At 40.1% G+C, this 24,854-nt stretch overlaps 1 protein-coding gene across 1 annotated transcript in view; it reads right to left on the bottom strand.

Annotated features, from left to right (window-relative positions):
- Positions 1–8,148: 8,148 nt before the first annotated feature.
- irs4b (insulin receptor substrate 4b) overlaps positions 8,149–24,854 on the bottom strand; it is a 29,818-nt gene continuing 13,112 nt past the window's right edge. Inside the window, exon 2 of the mRNA XM_085264101.1 lies at positions 8,149–13,803. Within this exon, the coding sequence (XP_085120227.1) occupies positions 13,799–13,803 (5 nt within the window). The 3' untranslated portion in view covers positions 8,149–13,798. The remainder of the gene's footprint in view (positions 13,804–24,854) is intronic.

Genomic DNA, 24,854 nt, shown 5'->3' with positions numbered 1-24,854 from the left:
TCCGCACCCCGCACTCCTCCACATGCCTGATGATGAGCTATATAAACACATAGTGAGTGAAGAAGAAAACTCACTGCATCATTACAAGCCCACAGAGAGTGTCTGTGTATTACAGTAGTCATAAATAAATAACAATAAAAATAGTAAATGCATTAACTAGTTTTCAAAACAACGCTGGTATCAGCAAGGTATTTTCACCCAGAGAAGTGGTGCTCACTGGATAGTTTCTCCTTGGTAAACCTCAGAGTTGATTGTGTGGGAAAATCCAAGCAGATCAGCATTTTTTGAAATACTCAGACCAGCCTGTCTGGCTCCAACAACCATGCCACATTGACTTAAATCACCTTTCATCCCAATTCCGATGCTCAGTTTGACCTCTGGCAGGTCATCTCAACCATATTTACATGCCTAAATGCATTGAATTGCTTCTCCCTAATAAAGTGGCCATAAGTGTATATCCTGAGCTCCAGCACAGCTGTTCGGGCATTTTTAATTTTACGTATTACATATTTGGAGTATTAAAAAAAGCAGAGTTTACTGTAAGTTGTTCACAGTGTCTAAAATGCCTAAAATGACCACATTTATGAGAAAGGCTCGATATCCCAAAACACTCAGCTGACGTAGTTAAATGTCGCCACAAAAACTTACTAATTTAACAATCTTAGTGCAATCAGAGGGGAGCTGTACAAAACATATTGAAGTCCGAGCCATACAGTTTTATTTTTTTTAAACTAATGTAACTGATCTCTGATTATATGTGCAGGAATCAAATGTAGCATTTTAAACTAATAACTTCATAGAAGTCCTTTGAGTTTGACTGCCTCCTGACCTTCGTGGCCACAAAAGCCTGCAGTTTCTTGAAGGTTGTTAGTCAGACATAATCATATTAGATTAACTGATTGCCGCTGATCAGTATTGTGCACCCTTAGGCTGAACCTCGGCACTTCAACAGGGTGCAGAAAACAAGTTTAGGGGGAAATTCCCAGCACAATTTGACACTTAAGTCATTATTTTGCCAAAGTGCAATTCAGACCGTTTTGGCAGCATGTCTTTAAATAACATAAACAGACCCAGAGGCTATCACCATCTAGCTGAAATCTTTGAGAGGCAAGCAAGGGTCAGTAACAGTTCGACTCGTAGGTGACTCTATGACAGTTTTAATTTCATCCAAGAGGCTTGGGGCATTGCATTTAAGCACTTTAACTGCTGAATATTAACATTAGATGCCTATTTATAACCCGCCAAACTGGATGCACCCATCAAGTTATGAAATAACAGCAGACAGACTATTGACTTCTTTTCTCTTCTTATTACATGATGTCAGTCAGTTGGAGTTTATCGCTGGAAATCGCTATCAAGTGCACCCAATGAACTGTTTGAACTTGACACAGTGTGCTTTCGATGCTACTGAATGGTAATGACAATTAGACTTAGACGGCAAATTCGATGTCCTTAACACAGAAAATAAAACCATAAAAAACTGTAGGTTTACGATGCCTTAAGGCAGTAAAAACAGCAAAATTACACGTCAAAGACAAAGTACACACACCCATACACTATAGTGAGTGTATGTACAGATGTAATTGTTCCAAAGAAGGGGACCACAGTAACTGAAAGACCTGCCGCCGATGCCCTGATAGGTTCTATAAACTAACAGAAGGATGTTAAAGGTGTTGACCTGAGATCCAGTGAAGTGCCTTCGGTACTGAGGTGATACAGTCAAATTTCAGAGCTGGTGTTGTGATGACTTTGATAATCCAGCAAACCGAGCATTACAATAATCTAATCTTTGTGATATGATTCATCGACAAATTTCTCAGACTCAGTTCAAGACAGAAATTTTCTAACTATTGATTTATTTTTAAGAGATAAAACTGAGATCACTGTTCAAGATAATGCAATGTTACTTGTTTACTGTGTTTTAAAGACAGGGATGAGAAATACGAACACATTTTGCGCGTCTTTACTGCAACCGTCACTGTGAAGTCAACAACAAACTAATGACACTTTTGAAAGTTATTAAAAACCCTTCTAAGGTACTTAATGTGAGATCAGGATTTTATTAACAGTATAAAAGTGCTTTATGTAATTAGCCTTTAACCACAACGGGACCATGAGTATGTTAAGCTATTTTCAGATGTGCGCTGCTATTTAACCCTCCGCACCCCATGACAGCAACGGACAGCCAGGAGTTTTTGTAGGTGAATAACATCAACATTTGACAATAATATTTCTCGGTTATGATAGTGAGGTGAGCTGTTGAGGATATCTGTTGGTAGGTGCTGTTCCTGACAATGTAGCTGCTGTTAGCAGAAACTTCTATAAGCTTTGGAGGTAATGCCACCAGACTTGGTCAATTACCCAGAAAACTCTATTGCAATGTGTGACTATAATAAAACTTGGTGTTGCAATGTGTCATTGAGAATTATTTGGAGGAATTTGGAACATCCTAAAAGGATTCTCAGGAATCTGGAACATTCTAATAGAACTCTCAAAAATCCTAAAATAGCTCTTGTGAATTCGAAACATTCTAAAAGAATTCTCAGGAATACAGGGTTAACTTTTGATACTTCTTTTTAAATACTCTCATTTCTACCTTTCCCTAGCCCATCGTTGTAAATAGGAATATCTTTGTAATAACTTACTTGGTTACCTTGTGGTACAAATGTAACACGAGTGTGTGTTACATGAGACTATGCTCTTGCCCTAGTTCCATTTCAGTTAATATCTGTTGAATACAATTTACAGATGTTCAAGAAATAAAACTCTCAAGTCCAATCCACTTCAAGTCCAACTTCAATAGAAGAATCAGAGCCTTCCAGAGACGGTCTCACATCTCTCATGGTCAGTCATTTTGACCTTTCACTAATGATGTTGAAGTACAGATAGGCAACAATAGCTTCGGCTTTTGTAAGGCATCAGTGGAGAAGAAGATTAACAGAAGAGTGAGCAGGATATTGTTTGTTTTTAGCCTAGCACTGCCACATTTGCTGCATTCCTGGCAAACCACTTAGGATTTCCCAGAGGATTTAAAGCCAGGCCCATGCAGCAAAGCAAGATCTTGTAGGACCTCTGCTACATGTTTATCAGGCAGTGGTGGATGCAAAGGCTCGTTGATCCAATGTCCAATTATTACAGAAATATAAGAACATAAAAAAAAGCATGAGCATCACCACCTAGAATTGGGAGAAAAGGTAAACCTCTTCTAGAATGAAGTACTCAACATATTGCACCTTTAACATTTTTTTTTTTCATAAAAAATGACTGTAAGATAATAAATTTAACAATTCATAATGAGTTCAACACTGGGCAAACCTGTCTTCTTACATATAAATCAGGAGGCGCAGCTGCCCTTTAACAATACAGTGGCAACAAGAATAGATTCAGCCTCAAGGTAACGAAGCTGAGAAAAATAATGCAGTCTTATGATCAAATACACTTTATTCAGGGCCTTCTGGCTGTGTATCATACAAGGTAAAAATAAATAAATGAATAAAATAACTAAAGGAGACAGTATTGCAACAGCCTTATATCAATGGACTTGGTGGTCAATTTGAAAAAGTAGCTAAAAACCTTTAAAAATGGCTTCTGTTGAACATTTCGTCTTCATGTTCTAGTATCTTTGTTCTGAAGCACTTTGTGTTATTTATTTAAAAGGTGCTATAGAACTAAACATTTTACTTACACTGTCTAACAAATTAATTAGACCACCTGTCATAAAAACACAAAATAAAATTTAAATTTAAGACTCACTGAAGACAAACTTTAAGACAAACTGAATTTACTTTTACCTCCTGAGACCCTTTTTTTTATGGCATGTATTTTTAATTTTTCTTTACTATTTGGCCTAATTGGGCAAAACGTTGTATTGTGGTCTAGACAAACTAAAATGTGATGTCCACATATGTGGATACCAGGTCCTAGAGGGTTAAGAGACTGGTATGTGGGGGGATGTTGTTTCTTTGGTATTTTTAAAATAAAACCTTACATTTAGAAATCATATTTTAGCATTGTTTAACTTTTGGAAAATTACCAATACAGTTAATTTAGGGCAGCTGTGGCATAATCCTTACACCTGGTGGTGGTCTAACAGATTTGTAAAGCTCTTTGCTTACTTAATTACTTACTTCTAGTTTAAAAAAAATGTTTTACACATCCATTACGTTTCACTTTTGCAAAATAAAGTAGAAGGTATTGGACCAAACCACTGTGAGGCACACTATGTCCACTTTTAAAAACATTTAAAAAGTATATTTTGCACAATAATCACAAAAGATTTGAGTGCATATTGTTTTATAGTTTCACAGAAAATATTGGCTCCATCCTTGGTTGCACTGATATGACAATTTTGGGAATTAACGAATGAAAACTAATTTCAGGAAGGGCAGTAGCACCCCAGATACCCTTCTAGCTACACTTCTGCTACAAAAGTGATCTTTTATTACAAAAGTAATTGTTGTCATCTTGGTATCCTAAAAGGCTTTGTCAGACATATAAACAATATTCTTTTTCCCTAATTTGATTCATAATGAGTCAGTGCCATTCAAAAGAATTCATCTTCGTTAGCTAATTGACTTACAAAACGTAAACCAGTGGATCAAAACTCAGCTGACCAAACCTTATGACCAAAGTGGACTTTGGTTTGTTTTGACAGTTGGACTTTGTGTTGTTGGGGCGGACACCTCAGTTTGAAAAAAGCGCTTGTCATCCTTTGAAAACCTCTCATCTGCAACAAAAGCTTCAGGAATGAGGAAACAGACGCTTGTTTTCTTGTTGTTTTCTGTCTTTTTAAAACAGAGTTTAATGGGGTGAAGGGTCAATGATTATGGAGCTGTATGCTGCGGTGAGAAAAACAACACCTCTGCAGTCACATGGCTCAATAGCAGCATGAATGTGTGTATGCATTCATTCATTCAAAACACAATCAGCAACTATTTTATGACAAGGTTTAATCTGCATTCCCCAACAATAAAGACAGAGAGATTTGAGTTTATGGCAGGACACTAAAACAATTATATCACCATATTACCAAGAGACCATGTGGGCGATGACTGAGATTAACCAAAGCTCATTCTACACACAAAAAAGGTACAAATGATTGTAAGTCTTGAACTGTTTAAAAGGTTGCCAGCTGCTTGCAGGGTTTTTGGTATGTTTGTGACAAATTAACCATCCTGTAAAGTTTGGGAAGTGCTTTGAGTAAACGTGAAAAGTTGGTTAGGGAAGATAAAGGAACTGCAGAGCACACATTGCAGGGGTCAGTAACCAGGTTCAGCCACAGGCCAGTTTTTTTCCACACTGCCTAACAGGGGTACCGTGGAAGTTACGCTCACAGTAGAAATGTACATATCTGCTCTATGATGGTTTGAATTATTTCGCTGAATACCTACAGAAAAATACTGCGTACAACTTTCTTATTGTTGACTCAAATATATATGTCTGCTTGAAATATTAACTTTTATTAATGTTGCATGCTGTATTCACTGGGATTTGACACCAGGGGTCTCAAACTCAAATGAGCCGCAGGCCACTGCTGACACCGTCATCTCATTGGAGGGACACTTTAGTGTTCAAGTAGTACAAAAAAACAAACCAGAAAACACCCACTAATATTTCCTAAAATGTTGTGTTTTGTTTGTTTTTTAAAATTTCAAATATTGCATAACAACACAAAACTGCAAACGTGAATGCAATTTTTTCTCACTCTTAACTAACTGAAGCCTTGCATTGAACTACCATATAAACACATTGGTCCGCTCTTTCTGGCCAGACATGTAGCACCACTTTTGCTATAATTTCATTTGTATTCAGGAAATAAAAATGCAGACGTGAGAGTACACATTAGTTTTTGACTGCTAGCGAAAATTGTTTTCTTTTTATTTGTATTCTCTTGTTACCTCGGCCAGCTCTGCGGCTCCGAGCCGTAGTAGCCTCTGGCTAATATGTCGTGTTCCATGTCGGGCTCGTAGCTGAGAACTAGCTTTACTGTCTGGTAGTGGTGCCACGGATCAAAATTCTCACGGTTTGGATCGGATCAATTTTCGGATCAGCAAAAAAAGAAATGAAGTGAACAAATAACATTGGTGTCCGTGTCCACATGTTAGTTTAGATGTAGCACACTGATCAAATAAGTTTGGTTCATGAAGAAATTTTCCTACTCCCTTCCAGGGTCTGGATTACACAGCTCAGGAAGTAAAGCAGGTAATCTACTAATTGGAAGGTTGGTGATTCAATCCCTAGCTGCTCCAGTCTGCATGCCAAAGTATTCCTAGGCAAGACAAGGGGAAAAGTGCTTGTGTGAATGAGGCAATCTGTATAAAGCGGTTTGACTGCTCCAGTAGAGTAGACCCACCCTTCATAAGAACCAGCCCATTTACCAGGTCTTGGGACCGATTGCAGTTTCGTAGCCTGTTCGGTTTTATTTTGGCAGGAGATGGCATGTCCCTATAATTTACTTTACAAAAAAAGGGAACAGTCAGTTACTGACACTTGTCTCTCATCACATTTAAGCATGCTTTCATTTAACACACTGAAGTTACTGTCTGGTGGGGGGGTCAGCTTGTGGGAGGCATTATACCTCCCACTGCAGGCCTACTTGTTGTTCCTAGAGTATTTTTTCAGTTTTCAGGCCCCTCTTCTGTGGAACCAGCTTCCAGTTTGGATTCAGGAGACAGACACTATCTCTACTTTTAAAATTAGGATTAAAACTTTCCTTTATGCTAAAGCAAATAGTTGGATCAGGTGACCCTGAATCCTCCCTTAGTTATGAGGGCACTTGCTCATGGGGTGGGAGTGGGTTAATATGATTATTGGGGTTTTCTTTGTTTTCCTTATATTATTATAGGGTCTTTGTCTTACAATACAAAGCTCCTTGAGGCAACTGTTGTGATTTGGCGCTATATAAATAAAACTGAATCGAATTAAGTTTGTTTTTTAAGTATTTCTCTGCATTTCTGAAACTTGATGAAATTTGTTGTAACAGCAGACGGCTTATCAGTATGTTAGAGGACCTGCTCATTTCTTCATTGACCCTGCACAGCACAACGCAGACATTGTGGCAGCCCAAGTGTCAACCCAGACATGCTACACATACAGCAGTAGTTTACTATCTAGGCCATTATGCCCATGATGAATGAGTTTTCCCGTCAGTTACCTTTTTTTTCACTCACAATGTTTTAATTGTTATTATCAATCTCTTCCACAGCATGTCTTTTGTCCCGTATGACTCTCCTAACCCCAAATCAGTCATGGCAGATGGCCGCCGTCCCTGAGCCTTGTTCTTCTGGAGGTTTCTTCCTGTTAAAAGGGAGTTTTTGTTTCCCACTTCCCCAAAGAACTTTGCTCATAGGGAGTCATATGATTGTTGGGGTTTTCTGTTTTCTTTGTATTATTGTAGGATCTTGTAGTGCTCTGAGGCGGCTGTTGTTATGATTTATGCGCCGTGTTAATAAAATTAAATTGAACTGAATGATGCGACTTATCCCGGAATCTCCCAGTAATAAAAGAAGCCTAACCCTGACACACAAAGGATTAAATACTTTTTAAAATACGACAGTTGAATCAATTTCTTGTTTGAAAACAATGATTTAAAAAGAGTCAGCGTGAGCATAGGTGGTCCCAGTGTGTGCTGCTTACATTTCCTCTAAATGAGTTTGGAAATTTGGCCTCCCTTTGGGGGTCAGGAGGTTATTAAAGACAAGAGGACTTATCGTAATCCCGCTTGCTGACGTCACCGGTGCATTCTTTTAGACATAATCACAGAGGTTCTCAAAGAGGTTTTTATCAGACTCCAGAGTTATCAGGGAATTTCTCAACCTCGTGGCCTTTCAGAGTGCCCAGAGGAAGAAAGAAAAAATATTTCCTTCATCAGATGGTTGAAATGATTTAGCTCACACTTCATTGGCTCCTCCGGGTGGGTGTGTCGCAGCATATTTGAGAATCACGTGCATCAGTGTGCTGAGCAAACCCAGACAAAAACAGATACATTTATTTGGGTCTTTAGTGACGTCAAAGTCCTGTTTGTGTTTAGAAACTGAACTGTTGTGTAACGTAAGACAAACACAGATCTGCAAAGAAACACTCAACCGACGAAAAAAAATTTAAACAAAATAAAGAGAGGAAGGAAGACGGCCGAGACCAGGGCAGCTACATGAACACATTTTTATTGCAATAGCTCTATCGAAAGCAAAAAAGTTTTGATAAATATAAACACTATGCCGATGCTCAAATCGCCTCCGCGTACCCCCTCCGACCCCCCTTTTCTCTCCACAAGGAAACAAAAGAGACAAGGAGAAAAGGAAGTTAAAAAAAAATAATGGGCGAGGGGGCGGGGCACCTGCCAGGCGCCAATCATAACATGAAAAAAAAGCAACAACTCAAGTTTTCCTTATTTACACAAGGAGGATTCCCACCAGTTCTCTCTTTCTCTCTAAATTTTAAGCTCTCTTCACACACACACACACACACACACACACACACACACACGACGCTGAAAAATAATGCACGTACGAAGGATACACACCTCCACAGTATTGTTTTTGAACTCTTTCCTGTAAAGCTAATGAACAACAGCATTCAACTTGGAAAAAATAAAATAAGAACACAGGTAGCGGGGGTGAGAGTGGGATTTTTCCTGACCCACGCCTTTGTCTTCTTAGTTCGCCACTGACAGCATTTTCAGTTGTTATAACTGTACTACACAGCAGCAAAAAAACCCAAAAGAACTGTGATATAGTTACAAAAAAATAAACATTAGGCAGGTTGTAACCAATTTCTTTATACAAATAACTGCAAAAAATGCCTATGTACTCTTAACAAAAAACAAAAAACCCCTATCCTTGTGTCGCTTTGTATTCAGAGAAGCCTCTCCGATGAGACAAAACAACCAGGAATAAGATGAATTCTTCCCTCTGTAAACTAGAATATAAAATAAATCAAAGGATTAGAGGAAAAACAGAAGTTTGCATAATGATGCCGTACCCTAAGTCTTCTCTGTCAGGATTATATATATAGATATATATGTATAATGTAGGCCTTATTTCTTTCTTAATTCTCCACCCTAAACATGAAAACAGGACAGTTTTGAGGTTGAATTGTTGCCAAAATAAACAGATTCTGTGTGAATGAATTCAGTTATAACAAAGAAATAAACAGAGGATCAAATCTGACGTGTACAATTTTCAAATAAATTATGTGGGGGAAAGAAAAAAAACTAGCTCTACCATTTAGCATGAAAACCCCAAAAGCAACACATTGCTGTAGCAAAGTACACAAAAAAGAAAAATAAACAACCAAAAAAGGAAAAAAAAAATTTCTCATTTGTCTCAACGGGCCACTGATTTAACTCTTTGTTCACTCAAAAAGAGAAGATGGGGTGGGGAGGTCGGGGGTGCGAAAAAAAAAAATCGCTTAAATTCACATAAGACACGTCACGTTTAAAAAAGAAAAACCGACCGTGCTCATTTTCAGGGGTCTGTCATCATCATTGCACGAGTCTGAAAACAGAGCCGGGGTGGTGGGAAAGCGTGGCCACGGTTTTTTAAATGTTTGTGCTAATCGAGACACGTTTGCTAATTGCAGGATGTTAGGAAGTTGAATCCTCCTGATTCTATGCTATGAAGGATCCTTGCAGACTGTGGAAGACTCGCTTCATCTTTGGCCACTTCTATCTGCGTGTAAATGGAAACGTAGCATAGCAGAAAGAGCGTGTTAAAGTGGCCCTCTGTCTCGTTTGTACTGAACACCGACAAACTTCCAAATATTGAGATCAGTGCCAGCTTCACACGGCTCGGAACGCTCCGTTGCAAACCAGCGTCTCTAGTCTTGGGTCTGTGTGATGTCACTGAGTAGAGAAACCCAATACAGCCATCTCAGACCAGAAGCCCTATCCAGTTGCTCACGATGGGCAGCCAATCACACAAAAGCTAGTTGTGTCAGACAGTGGATAAAATTAGGGGCTCCACCAAGGCTTGTTATTTTGATCTGTGAATCATGCTAAGCTACTCTAATAGACTAAAAGATATGCAGCTAGAAACTAGCAGAAACAGGCTTGAAGTAGGAGAGATGTAATGCTGCTTTACACCAGCTGTACCGACTGATCCAGGCCTATCGCCTAATAAGTTTACATTTAATGAAACACGTTTTTCTGTGTTTATCCCTGTTTGCAAAGAAATCATTTAAAATTCGTTGATATTTTCGCACACCCCTATTACCTTAAATTATTTTAAACACTGATCCATTCAGAATTTCACTGCATTTAAATAGATGAGAGGAAAAGTAAGTTTAACCACAACTCCTTCAGTGAAACAAGATCAACTAGAATGCATTAAAAAAAATGATATTAGTGACGACTACAACAAGGCTTAAGAAACAAAACCCTTCAGAACTTCAGTGAACAAAGCAAGCAGCTTTTTTATGGGACCTGCACCTGAGAAGAAGCTTCCACAGTCTGCACGGTCAAACGGCTACAAGTCAGCATCAGGTATCAGGACAATGAGAGCAAATTGGAGCAAAGATTATTCAGTTAAACTTGTCGAGGCTGCTTTCAAAACCAAAGTCAAACACGCCTTCCCTCGCTCCTGGCTCTGCTTGGATAACAGTGATGATGCATCGTTAAACAAGCAAATTCCAAAACATCAGGAAAGGTGGGATAACAAAAAAAAAAAAAAAATCATAAGAAAAAAACAAAAAAAACAAAATCAGGATGATTGCATTAAATACTGAAAGAAATCACTGAAATTCTGTGGACCAGTCTAGCTGTCAGTCTTTGAGTTTAAGCACATCGTGGGAGAGCAGCGCGACTATAAATGCTAAATACGCGCGTATTAGTGTGTGAAGGTGCCAAAACAAAAAGAGGAGGCAATTTGTGCGCCACTATAAGTGTGTGTGGGTTGGGGTGTCACAGGGCAAGTATGTCCAGTGCGCTGCACCTGGGGCTGGAGCTCCGGTTACTGGAAACCTCTTTACGTCACGCGGAGCCGCTGACGAACACCCCGGCATTCATATGTGCGAGAAAAATCCCGCACGTCATCAAGAGCCGCTCACAAAGGGCCGAAACGGAGACGCGCAGGAGGTACCCTCGACTAAAAAGGGCTGCATGACTCCTCTGTGCCTGTATGCAATATGAGGGAATGTGTGTGGAGGGGGGCACATGACCGAGATATGCGTCTTATTGACGTACGGGTTTGCGTGTGTATGTACATGCCACTGCTCACAAAGTACAGTAAATGGTTCACTTGCATTTCGTGTGTGTGTGTGCATTATTCCTGTGTTTGCATCTCAGTGTGTCAATACTGTACTTTGTGCTTTTTACCTTTCACAGCGTTTGTCTGCGTTTGCTTTGGCGCCACTCTCCCTCGCTAATCTGAACTGTGCTACGGACCGCATGAGGTAAAACTGAATGAAACAAACAAACACGAACTACTTGGATCTACTCAACAGTTATTTGTGCAGAAAACTGAGGAAGATGAACCAAGTGAAACAGCAGGGCGGGGAAGAAAAAAAACAAACAAAAACAACAAATCCGTTTTTTTGTTGTTGTTTTGTTTTTTTTTCAGCCGAGTTTTTGAACCACATAATCAGATTTTCTTGCTGAGAGTTCATTAACAACACCCAGATATCTGTGAAGGCAGCTGGTTAGCTTAGCTTAGCATAAAGACCCAAAAAGAGTAGCAGACCTATCCACATAGATAAAGCCTGTGTTTAAACCGATTATATATTCTTTAAGGAACAGTCATGACATAATGGCCTAAAGCTGCTTTTACAATTTGGTTTAATGTGTCAAAGTTGATCTGTTATGCTTTTTCTTATTTTCTGTCACATATGCACACAGTTATGAGGATGAATGCTTATTTTAAATGGAACAAGGTTTCTATCCTGTGTGTATGCAGCTCTTTGACAGTCAAAAGCTCAGGCTTCAGACTGCTCCAAATGCCTGGTTTCAGACACTTTTTTCCTACTTTTGTCTCTCCATGATGCCATGGAAACCAGACAAAAGCCCCACTTAATTGCTTCTTAAACCTATTAGAGGGGCATCCAATCAGAAGTTACTTAAATCAAACTAAAATGGCTTTTTTCTACTTTTAGCTCTCTTTGATGTCACAGAGAGAAGACATCTCTTATACAGTCATTTCAGGCACAGGAGTCCCGTCTATCTGCTGAAGGGCATCCATCAGGAGAAAGTTGGTTTAAAGGGAGCTAAAATGGGTTGTTTCAAACAGGTGAATGTAATAAGGATTATTGCTAAGTGGCTCTAGTAGAATCCAATTAACCAAAACACTGAAACAGAAATTAGCATAACAGGCCCACTTTAACAAGATGGCATGTACTGTTGTATCTCTGTATCTTTATTTATGGCCTTGCTCATATTAACAATACTTTTATATTTTTAGGTGTATTTTTTTGCCTTTTAGTGATATACATTTTCATTTTTGTGCAAGTAAAACAAAAGAACTGCTATTTTAGTGACTTTCTGTGCTCTGTAGTGCAATATTTAAACACCTAGCCAGCATTAAATGGATATAAATTGGGTTTAAAATTTAAAGTTTGAGCAGAACACAATTTCTTTTAACTGGACTTTGTGTAAAATTACTTTTGAACACCTTTTGGCTCCTGTTCTGACTTTCTATGCTACTCCTTGCTAACCGACTGCTAGCTGTAGCTTCACTTTTAAGATTATCAGACTTCTAATGAGTGGATTGTAAATGACACCGAAAACACTGCAGTGTTCCACCAGTGGCCATAACAATTCCCCGCCCTGCTGAGTACCATCAGTCAGAAGAACAAACAAAGTGAAATGTACCGAAACATTTGTACCTGCATTAACATATAAATAATCAGCACTATATAACATGAGGAGTAATGCTTTAAGGTTGCATTGGTACTCTGACAAACCCACACTGGCGCAGTACTGCAGCTGATTTTAGCCCTTTAGAGCAGGCCCGCTCAGGCAATGGGTGCTAACGTGTCGCTGAGGCGCAAGCGCCCTGCTACATGATGATCCAAAGGGTGCCGGTACTGCGTCGTACCTGGGATCAAACGCGATACTCGTACAATGCCACTCTGAAACTGAAACGGGCCCAGCCGCGAGCTTGTACCATTAAAGGGGGTTAAGGAATTAAAAAAATAAACACTTTATCCAATATGTAATAACTATACGGCATTCAGGATGGATTACACAAGGGGTTAAAGAAATTAGAATAATAATAGTAATAGTAATAATAATAATAATAATAAATGATGACTATTTAAATTCAAATCAACATAAAAAAAAAATCCAAGTCTGTGCCGTAATGCCTTTGAATTTCATTTTCCCTTTTTTCTTTTTTAATACTATATGGAGAAGCAGAACCATCTGATAAAAAGGCTCTGTGCAGATGCAAGGACGCCCCTCAGCCAAAGTTCACCCTCTGTTTGTTGAATAAGTACGAGCCCAACTGTCTCTGAGAGGGGGCGGGGAAGCAGCGCACGCTGGCAGCGTCGGTCAAGAGAGGGAGGATTATTTGTTAATTTAAAAAAAAATAAAAAAGAAGAAGAAGAAAGAAAAAAAAGGGACGATATGCATATAAAACAGAGGAAAAACAAAAAATGAAAAACACTTTTTTTAAAAACTGCAAGCGGTTTTTTGTGTTTGTTTTTGACATTTTGTCTGCGATCAGAAGGGAGCAGCTTCTCAGTCTCAGTGAAGGTCAGAGGGCAACGGCGTTGGAGGCCAAAGGTCACAGGCTGAGTCAAGTGCCGCGAGCAGAGAGATGAGGATGAAGAGGAGGGGGGGCTGCGGCGCGCGATGAACCTCCGTCGCTCAGTCTGAGACACAGAGAGAGGGGGGGGGGAAAAAGCATGTTAGTGAAAACATGAAGACAAACACAAAAACAACAAACTAGCGACAACATGACACTGACCACAGGCAGCCAAATACAAAAAAGAACAATCTGTTTGGGAGTTTGGGAAGAATGTATATTTTTTTTCTTTTCAAAAAATCAAGACAAAAACCAACAACTTCAAGAATTTACATGAAGCTATCATCAGCCTCCAAATGAACAAACAGGTTGAGATTACACGTCGTTAAAGGCATAAACCTGTGAGGTGTGGAGTGTCAGTAAGACACAACAGCACAGGTTTACCAAGCATGGGCACCGGGGTAGCTAGTTAGGTCAGGAAAACATGACAGTATCAGTGCCAGATACTTGTAATTGGTATTAATTCATATATTTTTTATTTATTATTTGACTGACTTGTTCCTTCTTCTTATAGTAAAGGTTTTCTTGTGTGCGGGAGCAGCTGAACAACAAGAGGAACGACTTTCCTTTCTGTCTCTACACAACTGAAAGTAAGCTCCACCTAGAAGAGGCAAAAGGACGTTTGCTGTAATTATTAATTGTAACTTTCTCCTCTCCAAGTATCTAATATGCAAAATACTTTGTGACTTTTCAGCTGCCTCTCCATGGAGGACTGGATTGCAGGTTGGAGCCCTCAGCGAGTATGGGATAGCTCCACATAAACAAGTTCTAGACCTGCAGCTCACAGAGGATCCAGAGCAGAATGAGAAGCTGCTGTGCAGAAGAGGTACGTCCCGTGGACCGCCACAACAGCAGCCTGCCCGGCAAATCAGCCCATAAGAAAACACTAGACTTTCAAAACAAGAGCCAGGGTGGTTTTCCCTGCCATACTTTGGCAACTGTTAAATTCCCTGGCTATACTTCCTGAGTAAAAGTTTATTGTGTGAGGAAATGCTGTCATATATTGAAGTGAGTATCTCTGGATGTGGAACTTTTGTTTAACCTTGTAGTGTTGACACACGTGCTGCCGCGACCAAATCACATGACCGATTTAAGACGATGTAACCCGCAGAACGCTGGCTCGCGAATAAATTCCGTTTTTTAAATTGTGTTGACAGGCTGAGTAAAGACAAGTAAAACCAGAGTTATGATAAACAATTTTAAAATGCCAGCTGTAAGCCCTGTGATGTGTCCTGTGTGTACACTAGGTTTAGAAATTTGCATCTTGTATTTGCATTTTAAATGATAAAAGTAATTCGTTAAAAATGTTTGTGGTAAAATCAGCCAGTTGCACACTTGACTCCAGACGGTTAAGCAAAAGACAGGAAGCTAGGGCTGCTCGATTATGGCAAAAATGATAATCACGATTATTTTCACTGAAATTGAGATCACGATTATTTGACGATATTTATTTAACCCTTTAAGACCTACTATAGAACCAAGTCCACCAGAGCTTATATTATTTTTTTACATGCTGTAGTGCCATTTGTGGGAGCATTTCAAGTTGCTATACATCAATACAACTGTTATAGCCCATATTTTAATAATATGTATGTATTAAGTCCATAGTAATTACATAAATTGCAAAAAAGTGCAATAAACTACAAAAAAAATTGAAAATCGCTTTTGTTTTGTTTACATATATTTCTACTTGGAGAAGTTTAAGAGGTTTATCCCTCAAAACTTTAAATACAATAAAGTTGCAAAAAATAGTTTCCCACCACAGGAAATTTATTTTGAGTGTCTTCATAGTTTTATTTCGGAGATACAGCAATTTTTATATACTGCAGGAAAAACAAAAAACAATCCTATGATGCAAATTTGCAAAGAAAACAGCATGTGCATCATTTCACTGTGGGAAGTGTTACGAACAGCTGATAGGAATGGCAAAGCGTGTTTCTGGAATATTATGTTTTTGTTCCTGCAAGCGCTTTTTATGCAATTTTTGCAAAGCTTTATGTGGAAGGAAACCGTGACCGAGGACAAGCTGATGGCATAAGATGTAAGTTTCATATGCAAAAAAAATTATTGCGCTAGCTTACATGGTTCCGGTTCTACAGGGATTTAAAAATAGTTATGCAAAACGGAGCATGCTGCTCTGACCGGCTTTAAAGGGTTAACAATGACTTTAAAAAAATAATATAAAATAGTGTGCAACACCACTGAAGTTTTTTTTAACCTCTCTTTTCAACCAAAAGGCAGTCACTCTCTCCTCTCCAAATAACTTCTGCTTAGCTTTCCGAGTTTCCCTCGGGTCCTCTTAATCAGCGGTCTCCAACCTTTTTTGCGCCACGGACCGGTTTATGCCCGACAATATTTTCACGGACCGGCCTTTAAGGTGTCGCGGATAAATGAGGGAGGGGCTAATAATCGGCTCAGTCATTTTTAATGATCGTTGAAAGCCCAGATCGTAATCGTGATTAAAATTCAATTAATTGAGCAGCCCTACAGGAAGCACTTAAAAAAACAAAAAAAACCAACTTTAAAGCGTAACAAGCATTTTCACTGCTGTTTGTACAAACAAAAAAAGCAAGCTGGAAAATGAGAACAATTATAATGAGACCACGGGCTAATAGAAAAACTATTACACATTATCACAGCACACACACAGAAACAGGAATGTTTGTGGTTCACTGATTGGAGGGGGGGGGGGGGGGGGGGGCTGTCGATATGATCTTTTTGGACATTTTGAAGGCTAGCGGTGCCAATTTTGACTGGAACCAGACCCTGTCTGGCTTTGGGCTCAGCCCCCCAAACATTTCTCCAAATCCTGAAAAGGTGGGGGTTCTGGTGGCTTCTGAGGGGTCGTGCGTTGGAAGACACTGCAGGGGTTGCAAAAACACTCGACCCTCTTCTGCCAGCTCAGGAATGGTTATCACCACGCTTAGAGGTTGCCCAACAGTTTGGTAATCTTAAAAAGGGCACGATTAATGACACAAGCCGCAGGTTTACAATCACAGAAGAAGAAAGTAGAACTACAGCAGTTGCACGGTCACAGATCACCGCCTGAGAGAAGCAGCACAAATGTGAGACATCTCTGTCGGAGGAGGCTTGGCTTGAACTCCTCGTTGTATAATAAAATCTGTTTGTCTGGTAATAAGTGTGCGTGGCCGGTGAACTTTGGATTCTGCTCGCTGCCAGCAAGCAAACACACACACACACACACACACACACACACACACACACACACACACACACACACACACACACACACACACACACACACACACACACACACACACACACACACACGCGCTCACAAATAAAATGTTTGTTTCCTGCCCTGCTATCATTGCTGGGTCGGGCTGTCAGGTCGGTTGTTGTGGTGCGGCCCAGCAGCCCCGAATGACCCGTGGCGATGGCCGCCGTCCAGCTGGGTTATTCCGCTGAGAGCGAGCCTTTGTCTGACACAACAATGTGAGCAGCATGCCACAATACAGATGCTTTGACACTGCTGGAATGCTGCCCCTCTGTTTGCTAGCCATGGGGAGGGAGGGAGGGATGGACTGACGGAAAGGCAGGGATACACGGATAAGAGAAGAAACAACAACCTGATGCAACCAAATTACAACCAAAAAAAACCCAAAAGGTGTAGCACACCCTGGAATTCTGCTATGAACAAGGCCGTCTTTAAGCTCCCTGAAAAGCCTTCGGCTGATCTAAAACACTGCAGTGAGAGAACTGACAGGACTTTCTCTTAACTGGCGCCTGTTAGATCCAGAATCAAATTTAAAATCCTCCTCCTTACACACCAAGTCCTAAATGATCAGGCCCCTTCATATCTGATATATATTTTAGTATCAAATTACCCTAACAGAGCACTTTGCTCTCAGACTGCAGGCTTACTTACTCTCACGTTTCTAAACATACAATGTCAGGCAGAGTGGGTTGGGTTAAGAGGTAGGCAGGTTTGATACAGCATAGTATTGTGATATTTTGCTCTATCGTAGCAATACAGGGGCACTAAATTTTCATATTCTATTAAAAAAAAGTAAATATTCTGGGAATACTACGAACAAGAGGGCTTATCTCATGCACAAGTCGAGAGGACTCCACTTAACTGGCTGTATTCCTGGAGAACAGGAAGGTTTGCTGAGAACACATGTAATAGTCAAATGTGAATTTACTGCAACAACTGTGACAAATCATCAAAAATCACACTAATTCAAACAGACTGCATGCAACTGCCAGCTCGACCCTGTTGAGACTGAAGTTGTTGAAACTATCTGATGGTGGTATTTATGGCAGGTTTTAGTGATGGTGCAGGTATCCTCCACAATCTCACTCTGCGACTAACTTTGAAAAAAGGTGATAAATCAAAATATACAATGTGTTATTACAATACTCAACATGTTGCAAAACATTCAAGGTCGCAAAAAATGGTATCGTGAGTTAAGCATTGTAATAACATCGTATGGTGAGGTGTCTGGTGATTCCTGCCTCTCTCCTATGGAACCAGCTCCTACATTAGACTGGGAGACCGTCTATTTTTAAGACTAAATTAAAAACTTGCCTTTTGATTAAGTGTATAGCTGTTCCTGTCTGAGCCTGGTTGTGCATGGGATTGTCATGTATTTGCTCATAAGGGTGTCACCTGATTGTTGGGGTTATCGCTCTAATATCGGAGGGTTTTAAACATCTTTGCCAAATAACACCTTAGTCACAAAAGCCTAAAGAACAGCTGACAGCTGCCCGGCAGCCACTGGTTGTGTGTATATTATGCAACCAGTTGGTGTGTGGTTGCTGGAGGTTGCCAACATTAAACTCGTCACAAAGAGGTGCTGCCTGAAAACCTAGTTTATATGAAAGACTTTTGTGCAACATTTGCAAACTACTCTCCAAGCAGTGATAAACTACAGCTCAGAGTGTTAATATTTTTGCAGACAAGCTAGTGTCTGTAGTGTAAACCACAGGCGACTGTGGCAATCTGCTAGCGATCAAAGCAGTCAGAAAGAGTTTTTTTGTATAGCACCCGTCTGTGTGACTGATTTCGCCTAGTGACAGCAGCCTCCAAAAATATGTGTCACATTTTTAGTAATCATATAAGCACTGTGGGTTTGTCAAAATCCTTTGTCCGAATGAATAACACCAAGGCAACGAACAACACGTAGTGGATAGTTTAAAATAAAGATAAAACTGAATATTTAAACTAAGTTTGGTTATTTGGTGTTAGAAGTTGTACAGGTGAGATGCCGTTTCCAGTGTTTGCATAGGTACAAACCGTGTTCAAGAGTCCTACGGTAATTGATAGTATCCTGCCAGCACTCACGCTCACTTTGTTAAAGTGTTAAAAACAGCCTCACTACTCCTCCCGTGTACAGCAGAGGCAGGGCTGTTTATAGAGATCAGAGTGAGTACACTGACATAACCGCACTATTTTGTACATTTACAGAAAGAAACTGTTGCTGTAATCTATGACACCATGCTGTAAAAACAACAGCTTACTGCAGCCGAGGCCCGTTACTGGCACTTTACTGTCATTTAACAGTAAAAGCTTTCAGACTGTAGTTTTATAACTTATACACAGTAAAGTACAGAGTACACGCAGTATTATTTTCTCCATTGAATGACTAATACTCACAAATATTTCCTTTATTGAACTGCTGATTGTTTCATTCCTTCCTGAAATTCTTAACATTTTGAAACCTGTGAGTTCTGACTGCTTCTCATTTGTGTTTGTAGCAAATGTGCGTTCAAATTGTCCAGGAATTAGAGGAGTGTAATCAGACTAATATCTAAAGGGAGAAGATTTTATTTTTTTATTTTTTTTAAACAAAGAAAAAAAAAATAGCATGCATGGAGAGATGAGGAAAACAAGCTTCAGCCACCATTGGTGAACAGCACAGTTATGTGGATTTGTATCTTTTCTTTTAACTTTCTAAATCATTATACTTAACACTACATACAACAAGCTTTGGCAATACTGTATTTAATTATGGTCAACGCAAGGCTGAATCTGAATGTGGGTGTGTGTGAGAGCAAGAGACAGACAGAGAGAGAAAGTCTGAGGTCTCTGGGTTTCTCTGCAGTCCAGGCGTGGACTTTGATCAAAACAACACTCTTAGGACACGAGCCCAACTGACCCAAGCTGACCTTGCTTAAACACACACACACACACACTTTCAGGGCAAAATCAGGTCATAAAAACACCTGCATTAGCTAACAGATTGTTGTGTTGTTGCAACACGCGCAGGTGCTCAGATCCGCCGCCCTCTGTCTCGTTCCCTCTGCCCTCGCTGACCCTCAGCTCGTGCCTCTCTCTGTCCCCAAACCCCATTCACCCAGCTGGGACAAGAGATGAAAGGCATCATGGGAGTGAACAGCCAGCGTAACGGGTTGACCTGACATGGGCTTGCGCGACAGCTGGACTGGCGGCCTTTCAAGTGCAGATCGAGGAACGAAAAGACGCACTTCACTTCACTTTTGTGTGTCCAGTTTGGTTCTTGTTCTGTTTTTTTCCCCCGTCTCTACCCCCACCCTTACCACAGCAGCTGCACGGAAGACAAAGAAGAGCTGTACTTGAGGCAAATATCAGCATCAACAATGCAAACGGTCAAACTGTAAGGGGTCATCCTGTTCTACAGTGTGCCCATCGATCAGACTTTACTAACCCTCGATGTCCGCAATTTGGTCCAAATGCGATAAAGGACATTTTCACATAAAAGTGCAACTGTGACACAGGGCCAACAATAGGAAGTACAAAAGGATATATCTTCTTAGTTTGAAAAGTCAAGCCAACGCAAAAGCGACTTAAAACTGTATTTTATTTTGGCCACTAGACTAAAAAGACTATAGAGGTCAACAGCTAGATTCCAGGTAGGGCTGGGCCCTATTATACCGTTCACGGTAATACCGGTATAATGTTAGGCAACTATAGGAAAATGAAATATCGCGATAGAATATGAGTAAAACGCGCATGCGCAGTGCCTTTGTTTTCATACGCACATGGCCGATTGTTGAGTGAAACAGATGAACCAGAATTGGTTTGTAAAAATGGTGCAACTTCCGTGATGTGGAACTGGTTTGGTGTTTGTCCGTCAGATACACGACAAAGCACATTTTTTTGCAGAACATGCAAGCGGCCGTCGTTATTGTCGTATTTGTCGGACTAAGATGCTCTTAAATCTGGAAGTAATCTGGGTCCTAAACTCTGTATGCTTCAGGTCAAACAACACTGCAGCATCACTTAGAGTTAAAAACTGTCTAAATTCTTTCATCTTTAATAAAACGATCAGCATTGCTGCTTTACCAGGTGTAACTATAAAGTTTAACTTCCAGGCATCCATGAAAACAAAAGTTATTACATTTAACGGAGTTAGAAGTTAGCAGGAAGCTAGCGGAAGTTAGCTCGCTAGTTTCGCTAGTTACCTAAGCATGATATTGCATGTTCTGACTGAGAGATTTCTGAAAAAAATCAAACGTACAGCTCTGCTATCACTTCCAACATAAATGAAGACAGGAAACTAAACAGCAGTGACGTTTGTAGGGTTACTGAAGTTGGGCTAGCTGGTATATAATGATGTGCTACGTGATCGCTAGCGACACAGCTATGTTAGCATAACATAAACAGTGAAGCTGGAGGACGAACACTAACACTTTTCCACTTATAAAAGTTAACGTGAAGGTTCTTCATGGTTAGAGACAAATGCAATCGCATGGCAGGATGCTGTAAACGGACCAAACTTCAGTCAGGAGAACAACTGAGATAATCCATCCACAATACGAGGTTAGTCATTAATATACTGCAACAACATGGGAATAGAGCAGCTGCCAGAGAATTCAACATTAATGAATCAATGGTACAGAAGTGGAGGAAGCAAGAAGAATGAGTTTAATAAAGTTTGATTTATCTGACTGCTTTGTTTCGCTTAATGTGCCTTATAATCTTATGGTCCGAAAAATACGTACTGCACACTGCAGTTTAATGTTGCAAAGCACCTCTTTTTAACTTCAGTGGATATTATACATGGTTATGCTCAGGATATGTCAGCCCATTTCTACTGGAAATGCCTTTTGGTTAAACTTTCAGCAAGGAATTTGCATTTGCACTGTTACATTTTTATAAAGCTTTTAATGTACATAAAAACCAGCTTCTTGTTTAAGTGAAAATAAATGGAAGGTTGTCTTTTTGCGCTAGTAATGTTGTGGAGTTGTATTTTGTCTCGCATCAATTATATCGTCAGTTATATCGTTATCGCAAATTTTCAAATATATATCGTGATAAATATTTTTGGCCATATCGCCCTGCTCTAATTCCAGGAGTAGAAACCACCTTCATATTGTCCATAGAGATGTGGATTATAAGCCATAATGCTGAAACCATCTAAAGCAGACTGGCTGTGAGCTACGACAGACTTTATGAACTTAACTTGTTCCTACTAGAACTACTAGTGAGACCTGCTCCGATGTTTTAGTTTGGAGAAAGGATGCAGAGCTGAAGGTGCTGAGATTTTCCTTGGGAGTCACCAGGATGGACGGGATTAGAAATGAGTACATCAGTGGGACAGCTGGAGAGGTGAGGTTGAGACAGTTTGGGCTTGTACAGAGGACGGATGGTAGACATATTGGCCAAAGGATGTTGAAGAAAGAGGAAGAGCTCAGATGAGGTAGTGAAGGAGGACGTGACACTGTGATGACCCCTAAAGGGAGCATCTGAAAGAAGAAAGACTCTACCCACAATCCCAACTTGAGAGTGTAACGCCTCTGGTTAAGGTCGCCGTTTCTGTGGAAATGTTTAAACCTGTGCTTATCAGGTCATTTCGTGAATGCAAAACTTCAGAAACCACAAGAGTGGCATCTGCAGTCAGAAAAAAAAAAAAAGCACTGTAGCATTTCTACACTACAAAATGTATACAAATTTATTATTATACAGCGCTATCATTAACCATATAAACGCGAAGATGGCTGGAAGTTGTTAGCTGTGGTATTTGGGGTTCGCAGTACTTTGCCTGCCCGCCTCAGTGGTTCACCTCTCACTATTGAGATCTGTAAGCCTATGGGATAATAGCTCTCAATGGCCCTCACTCTGCGACCTCAGTAAATACTTCAGTGATGAGTTTATGGGCTTATTTGCTAGTTTAAGGTCATATTTAACAAAAATTGAAGCTCATTTTTTAAATTACCGTCAAAATTCAAAAAGAATCAGAAAGAAGAACAAACCGGGACATGCTCATCAGCACATGCCAATCACAAGTCATTACCGAATGAGTGTGTGGTTTTGCAGTCAGACCCGCCCCTCATTCAACACATCCAGTTTCCAAACACCAAGATGGCAATGTTGAAAACTAGAGGCTTCATAACAGGACATTACTAAACAGATGGATGATGTCACATCAGACAGACAAACCCATTCAAAGACAAACTAGAATGAAAATTGTTGTCCGTCTCACTCAATAATAAAACTTCACTAAAATTTCCTTCGCATTATCTAAAACTCTTAAAGTCGCTTTTAAGCTTTCAGTAAACTTTGAACTAAACAGAATGAATGTAAAACAAACTTTGACGCACTCGGGGTTCCTCTTAAATGCACGTTTGCGCACACATTCAGACTTTGACTAATAAAGCTATCTAACCTCACATTCCAGCCAGTCCAAGGGTATTCCAGTAAAATCATGCTTTATCACTACCGTGTGTCTGCAGGAGGCGGTGAAGTAGACGAAAACACTGCAAAGACAGAAGAGAAAACTGCAGCTTTTCTCTAAGTGCGAGAGCCTCAGGAACCCCGATGATTAAAGTCCGAGACCACCTACAAAATCTACGTGCAGGCCCAGTTAAAGACTCACGATGTTTAGGTCCATTTATTACTGACGAGACACAACATTTCCACTTGAGTAAGCACTGCAGCTCGTTGGTCTTGTGAAGCTTAATCACTGCCTGCGACTTTATTTATACTGCATGATTCACAACTTCATTAATAGTCGCCCCTTTATAAATAATTTTAAACCCCCCCCCCCCCCCCCAAAAAAAGAAAACCCCCCAAAAAACAAAACTGTTTCCAGCTTTGACGAGTTGCAACAGCTGCTTGCAGCATGCAAAACATAGGAACAAAACCGAAGTAGACAAGATGGAAATGACATTTGATTAGGCTTCTGTCAAGCTGTGCTGCAGCTTTCATTAAAAACCGATTTGAAAATGTTCTCAATTAACTGTTTCTCAGATGTGCAAAAATATTTTCTTGAAGCCAAATGTCGAAAAGATATTCTCCTTCATGTCACATAAGATAGAAGCATATTTCAGATGCTAATTCAAGAGCACATTTGGATTGTGTTTTGCTTAGAAAATGGCTAATAACCATTTTTCTCTGTAGGGACCAAACAAAGAGCTGCTCTAAACTGATATTTAAAGCTCCGAGAACCACATCTTTCAAATCTTCAATGTTGCGAAGTTAATTTATTAATTTCCACTCCCTATATTTATTCCTGGACTCTACTGGAGTAGCTTTTTGTGTTTACAAGTTCAAAATAATCCTTTTTTCTCTTTTATTGCAGACTTTGGGTTTATCCACTGTTTGAAATGAGTAATTTTAGCTCGCTTTCCCCTGATTGGTGTTCAGAGGTCTGACCAGCAGACAGGTGCTCTCATAATGTGTCTTTGTCTCTAGATGCCACAGTCACCTGTAGTTGCATGGAAAAAGCCAACTTATCTGCAAACACTCTGCAACTACTTGCTAAGTGGTAGGTAATCTGAGGAATGTGACACAAACCAGAAACTGAGGCCTTTTGCCTTCAAAGTAAAAGCTGCGGCTTTTGAAAGTTGTTGGCTTCAGCAGTAGCGCACAACTTTTACTGTGGAGATGAACGTCGTTCCCCGTTCTGCATGACACGTTGTCATGCTTCACTGCCGCTCGACAAGCTCGAGCTGGTAAGTGTTTGCAGACAAGTTAGCATCTTCCACAGTAACCTGCTAGTGACCAAAGTGTTCACAAGAAAATCTCAAAGTCTTTTCTTTGGGGGAAAAACCGTTCCGTCAATACTTGGAACAGAACAAACTTTCTGGGATTTTCTGACCTGGATGATTGAGGATGCATCCAGACATCTGCAGGGAGCTTTCTGGTGCAGGTCAGTTTCACCCAGCAACCAT

Source organism: Mchenga conophoros, linkage group LG3 (assembly GCF_057382185.1).
Source record: "Mchenga conophoros isolate Kocher_MC1m ecotype Shallow Benthic linkage group LG3, M_conophoros_male_GT1.1, whole genome shotgun sequence".
In the NCBI taxonomy this organism is placed as follows: Eukaryota; Metazoa; Chordata; class Actinopteri; order Cichliformes; family Cichlidae; genus Mchenga; species Mchenga conophoros.
The sequence above is the reverse complement of the archived record's forward strand: the minus strand, read 5'-3'. Positions and strand labels throughout refer to the sequence as shown.